The sequence below is a fragment of the Echinops telfairi genome, unplaced genomic scaffold (assembly GCF_000313985.2).
Source record: "Echinops telfairi isolate 266 unplaced genomic scaffold, ASM31398v2 ScPeMD7_4225;HRSCAF=4972, whole genome shotgun sequence".
In the NCBI taxonomy this organism is placed as follows: Eukaryota; Metazoa; Chordata; class Mammalia; order Afrosoricida; family Tenrecidae; genus Echinops; species Echinops telfairi.
The window spans coordinates 14,271,973-14,281,313 of NW_022108124.1; the positions used below are offsets into that span (position 1 = coordinate 14,271,973).

The window sequence follows — 9,341 nt, forward strand, 5'->3', positions numbered from 1 at the left end:
AATGTTTTGAGAATGATGAGGGCAATGAATGTACAAATGTGCTTTACATAATTGGTGTATGTATGGATTGTGATAAGAGTTGTATGAGTCCCTAATAAAATGATTTTTTTTAAAAGAAAGAAAGACAACCGCCAGGTGCCTGTGCATCTTGTATTCAAACAGTATAAAGAATGTGTCATTGATGGTTAAACTCTTTTTGGATCTCTGCCTGTAGAGTCGAGGTTAAAAGGAAAACAGACTTCCGATTTCAAGTTCGGTCCTCTCCATCATTTCTGCTCCTTCTGAAGCACCAAGGCTTGATGGCTGGTTGCCTCCTCAGCCACCTTCCTCTGGTGCCTCCCGGCTCCCTCTGCCCCTCTTCCGCTTTCTCCCTCTGTTCTGTCACTCTGGGATTCTTCTAAGATGTGCCCACCCCCTGGCATCTTTCCTGCTGCAACTTCCACTTTGCTGCTGATCCAGAAATGCGCAGTCCTGGGCCTGGTCCAAAGCTCCCAACTCACATGTCTATTTCTGCCCATTGGGCCCTGAAGATCCTACAGGGAGCTCCCCCTCAGTATTGTTTAATCAAGATCTTCAGCCCCCTGAGTCCAACAAGGGCTGTCTTCCCCTCACACCCCCTGTCTCTTCTGCCCAGTGACCCCAGTTCTCATCCCATGCCCTCCCCTCCCCTCTCCTCCCCAATCACAGGCTTCCCTGCTCTACCTCACGACAGTGACTGGTCCCCCAGAGGTGTGGAAAGCATTGAAGAGCTTGGGCTCAACTGTTCCTGGGGGCCACCCCAGAGCCTCGAACACAGGAGGTCCTGGGTCAACTTTTCTCTGACTCATCAAAGATTTGTGTGCAGCTGTCCTGTGACAAATACAATGATGGGTGTGTTGAAGAAGAGAGAAGAGTTCTAGGAGATCCAGGGGCTATCTCTAGGAAGCACTTATCAGTGTGACCACAGCATAACTATAGTGTGATAGTTGCACAACTTAACCAAGCACCTCTTTTCTTGTTAAATAGGGGGGAAAACGGTGTGTTCAGTTGGCAACCACTACCCCCTCCCCCGCCACCAGTGCCCTGGGCTGGGATGCCCACACACAGCTTTACCACGACTGCCCCAGCCAAGCTTCCACCCGCTTATCAGCCGGCTGTAGCACCTGTGCCTAACTGGGCCGATGATTGCAAACTTGCCAAATGCTGCTTTCTGTCCGGAGCTGCAGTTGTAGGAGTCTAAGAAGCTGGGATTTGTATTTTTTTGTGTGTGTTTCCTTTAATTGGTGGATCAATGAACTGCTGCATGCCCACCCTGTCTCATTCCACAGGGCAGCCGGGGCAGCTTAGAGGAGGTGTGCATAGCTTACATAATGGATGGCTAGGAGAGTCTAACTGAGACAGGAGCTGGAAACGGGGGACATGCAACACGGGTGCCGGCCCTGCAGATTGCCTTTCTGCACGCGACATGGGGGCTGGTTAGGTCAATGGAAGATGATAGAAATCCTCCCCCGGGAGTCAGAAGAAAAGCTCCAGTGCCCTGGGGGCTCTTCACTCCATAGAGTATTGTTGCTCGGGGAAGTCATTTGATTTGGGGATCCTGCCTCTCTTTATTTGACATATTGAAAAACGAAAAAAACTAAAATTCACCAAAAATACGATGATGATGCTCAGCTTGTATTTCTTGTCACTTTTCTGGTTGAAATCATGGTCTTCTGAGACAGAGCATCTCAGCCCAAGTCTCGGCTCTCTGAAACCCTTGCTGTGTGACCTGGGGGGTGGAGGGGGGGAAGGGAGTGAACTCCCTGCGCCTCGATTTCTCCCATCTGTAAAAGGATCGTCCTGGCGTCTCCTCACGGGATTGTTACAAGGACAGTGACCACCGTGCAAAACTCAGCTGGGGCCTGGCCCTCCTCGGTCAAGCTCAGGGAGGCTGCCCCGTGTGACTGTTACTGAAGGAACTGGCTTAGAGCCTTAAAAAAAACAATCCTTCAGTGGCCTACTAATGGGCTTTGGGTCTCCACTCCACACTCCCCACATCATTCACTATGGTAAGATTTTTTGTTCTGATGATGCCTTACACCTGATCCCTTCGACACCTCGTGGTTGCATAGGCTGGTGTGCTTCTTCCATGTGGGCTTTGTTGCTTCTGAGCTTAATGGCCACTTGATTACCTTCAAGCCTTTAAGACCCCAGACGCTATACTTTTTGATAGACGGGCACCATCAGCTTTCTTCACCACATTTGCTTATGCACCCATTTGTCTTCAGTGATCCCTTCGACATCTCGTGATCACACAGGCTGATATGTTCTTCCATGTGGGCTTTGTTGCTTCTGAGCTAGATGGCCGCTTGTTTACCTTCAAGCTTTTAAGACCCTGGAGATCCCCTTGCAGAGGGGTCTCGGGGAGGAGATGAGCCAGTCAGGGTGCGATGTAACAATGATGAGAAATACAACCTTCCTCTAATTCCTAAATGTTTCCTCCCCGCTCCCACTACCATGACTCGAATTCGACCTTGCAAGACTGGCTAGACCAGAGGAGGTACACTGGTACAGATAGGAACTGAAAAGACAGGGAATCCAGGACGGATGAGCCCTATAAGACCAGTGGTGTGAGTGGCAAAACAGGGAGGGTAAAGGGAGAATGGGTAGGAAAGAGGGAACCGTTTACATGGAACTGTGTGTGACCTCCTCCCTGGGAGACAGACAACCAAAAAGTGGATGTAGGGAGACGTCGGACAGGGCAAGATATGACAAAATACCCATTTATAAACTATCAAGGGCTCATGTGGGAGGGGGAAGCGGGGAGGGAGGGGAAAAATGAGGACCTAATGTCGGGGGTTTAAATGGAGAGAAAATGTTTTGAGAAACGATGTACAAATGCGCTTTACACAATTGATGTGTGTATGGATTGAGATAACAGTTGTATGAGCCCCTAATAAAATGTTAAAAAAAATAAAATAAAATGAAAAAACAAACAATCCTTCGATGGCTTCTGTCTCGGAGACTTTTAGACTATTTGATAACCTTCATCCCAGGACGACTGATAGGTGTGCAGACTAATGCCCAGGGTTCGTGCGACAGCGTGGATAAGGAACCCAGTATCTCCTTAGATTAAGTTCTTCTGTGCACCCTCCGGGGTGCCTGGAGCTGTGCTTGGGGGATCGGATGAAATACAGTAATGTGATAGAGTCTCGCTCTCTGGGAAGGGCCTTGCGGGGCACAGGAAAGAGATGGGGCCCATTTGCTGTGGGAGCACCACGCGGGGGCTGGGAGGATCCGAGAAGAATCTTCAAAGGAGAACCCCTGGGCCAAGTCTTGAGGTCCCAGGAACCAGCTCAGTAACCCAGTCATGAATAGAGGTGGTGGCCTTTGGAGACCGGGCATTAGCCTCTTGTGTCTGGGCATGGATTATGAAGGTTGAACAGGAGGCGGTGGGGCAGGCGGAAAGGGCATGGTGTGTCAGGGTGCCCTGGAATTTACCCAGGGGCCATGGAGGGAGAGACTTAGAGGGGCGCAATCGGAACGACTGGTGTACTTGCCGGGGCCTTTCCGAACGTCGCCCGTGTCCTCTTTCCTGTCTAGGCCACACCATGATGGACACCTTGGCTGTTGCCTTGCGAGTGGCTGAAGAGGCCATTGAAGAAGCTATACACAAAGCAGAAGCCCACGGCGACAGCCTGGTAGGGCCCCCCCTTCTCTCTACGGGAAGTGTGGCTCGGGGGCCGACGGGCAGGAGGCAGTGGGGGCTGTAGGGAAGTCACTGCCACCACAGCCACGCCTGGACAGAGGCCATGACCCCTCCCCACCCATGCATCAGTGGTCAGGAAAATGGGATTGATCCCGAGAGAGAGATCATCACCGAGTCTCCCAGGCCTGACCTCTGCTCAGCACGCCGTTTTCTGTCCCCTCCACAGGACAAGCAGAACGAGGCCAGTTACCTTCGGGACCACAAGGAGGAGCTGACGGAGGAGCTGGCCACAACTATCCTGCAGAAGGTAGGTGGCCCAGGGCCCAGAGGAGGAGCCGAAGAGGGGGCATCGGGAAGGTCTTCGGCATTGCTTCTTCTCTGCCTTCTCTTGGGGGCCTGTTGGGCTGGAGTGGGGTGCCCGTAGGGACTGAGCTAGCGGATGAGGAGCCAAGAGCTCAGCGCTCAGTTGGCCACTCACTTAAGCTTGTTCCCAAGGTCGTGTGTGTGTGTGTGTGTGTGTGTGTGTGTGTGTGTGTGTCTGCCTTCTTCCCACACTTCCTGGATGGTGTCTTACTGCAGAAGCTGGGCAGTCACTTGCTGCTCCCATACTCCAGACTGTCCCTTTAAACAGTGACCCAGGCAGCCAATTCTAACTCGACGGCTTCACACAAGGCCTGTTCTCTTCTTGGCGAGGCTGGTTTCTGGCAGAGGGCCCGGCTTTGAGCCAGGGTTGGGATCAAACGTGCAGCAATGGGTTCCACCTGGGGCCCCCCTGGAAGTACATCAGCCATCACGTCTGAGAACATGAGCGGGTCTCAACCTGGGGGTTGCAACCCCCTTGGGGGTCGAATGACCCTTTCACAGGAGTCGCCCGATTCATCACAGTAGCAAAATGACAGGGATGAAGTAGCAATGAAAATAATTTTATGGTTGGGGGGGTCACCACACATATTAAACTGTATTAAAGGGTCGTGGCATGAGGAAGGTTGAGAACCACTGTCTTAGAAGAAGCAAGAGGGAGCCAAGGATGTGTGCCTCTGACAACCTAGGCTAGTTCTAGTCAGTACCTGCTTCCTCCTCACATGTCATTGGCCAAAGCAAACCACGTGGTCAAACTCAAAGCCAAGGGGTGGGAGAGGATGGCCTCCCGTGCCAGGCAGGACCACAGAGTCACATGGCTGAGGGCTGAGTTGGATAAGTGGGGCCCCATAGTGCCACCTAGGAACCCTGGTGGCAGTGTGTTTCTGCACTGGGTCACTAACTACAAGGTTCACAATTCAAAGCCACCAGTACACTCCATGGAACAAAGACGGGGGCTTTCCACCCCTGTAAAGGGTTACAGTCTCAGAAACTCACAGAGAAGGGCTACTCTGCCCTATAGGGTCGGCATGAGTTGGCATGGGCTTGATGGTAGTGTGTTTGTTTTGTTTTGTGATAATTCCATCTACACTCGCCCCATCCGAAGCCGGTCTCACCCAATCATAGCCCACAGTGCTTTTGGTCCAGTGCAGCTCGCCCCCTGCTGGACCCCTGTGAACTGCACAAACACTCCCTGAAGGTGCCTGTACACCTAGTGTTGGAATAGGGACAGGAACCCAGCCACCTACAAAGGAGAACGGGAGGCCAAGGCGCTCCCTGCTCTGGTGGTAGGCACGTGCCTCCACCGGACCTCAGTTCTGTTCCTGGCCATGCACCTCGGGTTCTGGGCCTTCCGTCTCCCCCCTGGTCTGAGCCCTGGAGAACATGATTTTGCTGCTGGCCCTCTGCTGCTTTCTGCCTGGAGGAACGTGGGAGGAAAAGGGAGCCACTCCAGCCAAATGGCCATGCCCAGCGTTGCACGTGGTGCAAATTGGGTCACTCTCCCGTTGGTGCTCAGGTGTCCGGTGCGTCTTCAAGTCGGGACTGAGAGCCACAGACCTGGGGTTCGGGGTCCTTGTCCACTGTTCACAAGCCTTGTGACCTTAAGCCAAGCCCACTGCTGCTTAGTCATTTCCAGCACCTTAACCTCACTGCCCCGGTTCCTCTTCTGTAAACTGAGGAGAGCCGCAGCACGTTGCTCTTAGAGTCTTGCTCTTAGAGTCGCTATGAGGATTGAAGGAGGTGGCACGTAGGCATGGGGTGCGCAGGGGGAGCTTCAAAAACGTTCATGGAAAAGTGGGGTGGGGAGAGACTAGACTTGCTCTGTGACGCTTTTGGAGTCCCCTCCCTCGTACAGAGCCTGAGACAGCTGGCGTGTGGCAGACACGAAACAGAAAATGTTCACCGTGTCCCTCTCAGGAGGATTTGCAGACTGTAACGGGCTGCGGGCTGCAGGAGAGTCTCTGGCCTGTGTGAACAGTTGAGCTCCCATCCACTAGCCTCGAGGTTGGCAGTTAGAACCCACCCAGCGGCACCTCAGGAGATGGCCCTGGGCCTGGAAAACCCATGGGGCCAGTTCTGCTCTCCATGAGTGAGGGCACCGTTATCACAACCAGCAGTGATGATAAAAGGTGCTATCGAAACGGCCGAGGCTGGGGTGCCTGTGTTTGTGTCATACAGCAGGTCTGATAAAGGGACATCCTCCCCACACACAGAAGAGTCACAGGGAAGGGATGAGGCAATCGGGGCAGTAAAGCACAAGTGTAACACAATATTCTTCTGGTTCCTTGAGGCTTCCTCACCCCCTAGTATCGTGACCCCCGTCCTCCCATTCACTGTGGGTTAGACTGGAGCCTGTGCACAGGTACAGATAAGAGATAAGAGCTCATGACATATGGAATCCAGGAACAGGAATGGGAGTAATGGTACCAGGAGGGCAGGCAGAAGGTGGGGAGGAAGGGGGAACCGATATTAATGATCAACACATAATCACACACACACACACACACACACACACACACACACACACACACACCAGGGGGATCAACAACAGAAACTGTAGGAGAAGGGAGACAGGGTCGGTAAGATACGCAAATAATTTACCAAGGGGTCACAAAGATGGGGAGTTAGGGGAAGAGGAGCTGATACCAAGGGCTCAATAACAAGTAAATGTCTACAAAGAATGATGGCAACCTAGGTACAAATGTGCTTGATACAATGGATGTACGGATTGTTACAAGAGCTGTAAGAGCCCCAGTAAAATGATCTTTTAATAATAATAAGCAGGTCTGAAACAGGCTGGCAATCCATGGAGACGAAACTCAAGGGGGCTGGAGGAGAGATCTCAGGGTGGTCCCGGTGATCCCACACAGCCATAATGTGCCCCACTTGCCCCCCTCACCCTCCTCAGATCATAAAGAAGCAGAAGAGCAAGAGCGAGAAGCAAGCGGAAGGGGAGCCGGCGTGGCCTCAGCCCCAGAGCCACGGCCTGAAAGGACCTGACGCAGGGACCACAGCCTCCCCAGAAGACCACCAGGCTCCCACCGCCCTCTGGGTGAGTCCCAAGCTGAACCCGTCTCCCCAAAGAACCAGGGACACCACAGTTCCTTGTCTGAAGTGGACTCTCTGCCTCCTGGGGACTGGGCATGGGCAGCGGGGAGAGGCTGAGAGGGTGTGTGTGTGTGTGTGTGTGTGTGAGAGAGAGAGAGAGAGAGAGACCCGGGATGAATTGTGAGAGGGGAGAGAGAGCACTGGTGGTCTTCTGAAGATGGGGGCGGTGCTAAACATGCCCTCTTTCCTACAGTGTTTCATGTGGTGAACATGTATGTAACAGCACACCTGCATCTCAACCATCTTCGCCCTGTGGCTGGCGACATGATTCATCTTTGTCCTAAAGAGTGTCATAGAGTTTTGGGGGGCCACGTGTGTTTTCACTTGGAAGCAAAGTGGGACTCTGAAGGGGCCACCCACCACTGCTCAGAATGGTCCCCTGTGAGCCAGGCGGCGAGGTCTCAGGGCGCAGCCGCAGCATGCAGGGTTTCAGAGGCCTGCCTGGGGCCCCAGGGTCTTAGCGATGGAGCCGCGGAGTCTCTGAAGTCCTGTGTTGCCTGTTTGACGTCATCTCCGCAGAAGGCTGGGGATGACGCTGGGCACAGGCCCGGTCCCTGGGCAACTGGGCGGTTGTGGGCTGAGGTTCAACCAGAAAGTGAAGGACCGACTGGGCCTCAGGGTGCCAGCATCGCCTGAGGGAAGTGACAGGGCCGCCCGCGGGTGCAATTCACCGCTGAAGAGTTGGAAATGTGAACTGGGTGCCCCTGCTCCCTGCCTGTGTCCCTGCGTGATCAGAGTGCTCAGAGCAGTCATGTGGTGCCCAGCACCAGCAGGGATGGGAAGCAGGCCCACCTGCCTGCATAAGTGGTCCCTGTGCTCCCACCCCCCATGCCCCCACTCCCCCCACCCCCCGCCAGCTCAGAGACTTAACACACCCATGATGATGCAGCACAGACCTGCCCGCTGGCTTGACTGCCCACTGGTTTGACTGCCCACTGGTTTGACTGCCCGCTAGTTTGACTGTCACTGTCTCACGGCACTCGGCATGAAGGAGAACAAAATAAAGAGAAGATTCAGGGGGCCCTCTCTAACCTGGTTAGCCAGGCAAGAGGGGATGTGGTGAAGGGTGGAAACAAGGACATGAGACGCGACAGCCCCTCGCAGGGCGCTGAGTTGGGGGCTGAGCCTGGAAGTGGAATGAGAATTGACAGAAGCAGGAATCCCCATCCCCTAACCCTGCCAAGAGAGGGGAGGGCCTCCTCGTGGGCCCAGAAGCTACTGTAGCCCCCATGAATGTCCCTCCCAGAACCCGTCACCCAGCTGGTCACCACTCTGCCCTGGCCCTGCCGGTGCCACGCTATGGCTGAGCTCTTGATGCACCCCTTCCTGAGTGAGTCTTTCAGGTGTACTTTCTGCAAGCTGAAAAGTCAAATTTGGGGGGGCGGGTGACCATCCCCACGGCTCCCCAGGCTCAGCTGTGAACCAAGGTGGTCAGAGGGCAAGAGCAGAGGGCATGGGCCCTGCCTCTGTGCTCCTGGGTTGGGGTGCCGGGTCTGCCCGTGACGAGTTCTGTGACCCCATGTGACCCATGGGCCTGGAAGGTTGCCGTAGGAGATGACAGTCTGGCAGTGACAGTTTAACATGTGCCCAATCCCGTCCTTTCCCTGAATCCCTGAGACTCCTGAGAGCCAAGCTCACTGGGTCCACCTGGTTTTCCCGAGCCTCACACGCGAAGCCCCTTGGACAGGGTGCGGTTGCCACTCGCCCTCATCCTGTTTCGTGGGAAATAGTTGGGCTTTCCTTATCTGGCCGGCAAGTTCAGGTTTACACCCCACATTGCTTCCAGCTCTCATAGATCTTAACCATATACCGTATACACTCATGTATAAGCTGAGTTTTCCAGCACATGCAGTTTTTATGCGGTTTTCGTGGTAAAATTAGGTGCCTCGGCAGATATTCGGATCGGCTGATGCTCAAGTATTTACAGTAATCATGATGTGCCAGTTCCTTGCTACACCAAACCCAGATATAATCCATCGTCTGCGTTTTGCCTTATGAGAAAGAACACGTGGTGTCAGCTCTCTCCCTGTGGGTGTTGCAGTTGTGGTGGGGCTGCTGTTCTGTGCAGGGGGGTAAGCTCTATCTATACTGCTCTGTGCAGGGGGTAAGCTCTATCTATACTGCTCTGTGCAGGGGATAAGCTCTATACTGCTCTGTGCAGGGGGGTAAGCTCTATCTATACTGCTCTGTGCAGGGGGGTAAGCTC

General features: G+C 53.8%; 1 protein-coding gene across 1 annotated transcript in view; it reads left to right on the forward strand.

The window, feature by feature from the left end:
- Positions 1–9,341, forward strand: part of LOC101648271 (myosin VIIA and Rab interacting protein) — a 349,534-nt gene that overhangs the window by 257,168 nt on the left and 83,025 nt on the right. Inside the window, exons 6-8 of the mRNA XM_004708673.2 lie at positions 3,562–3,659; positions 3,894–3,974; positions 6,936–7,079. Coding sequence (XP_004708730.1) covers positions 3,562–3,659; positions 3,894–3,974; positions 6,936–7,079 — 323 coding nt within the window. The remainder of the gene's footprint in view (positions 1–3,561; positions 3,660–3,893; positions 3,975–6,935; positions 7,080–9,341) is intronic.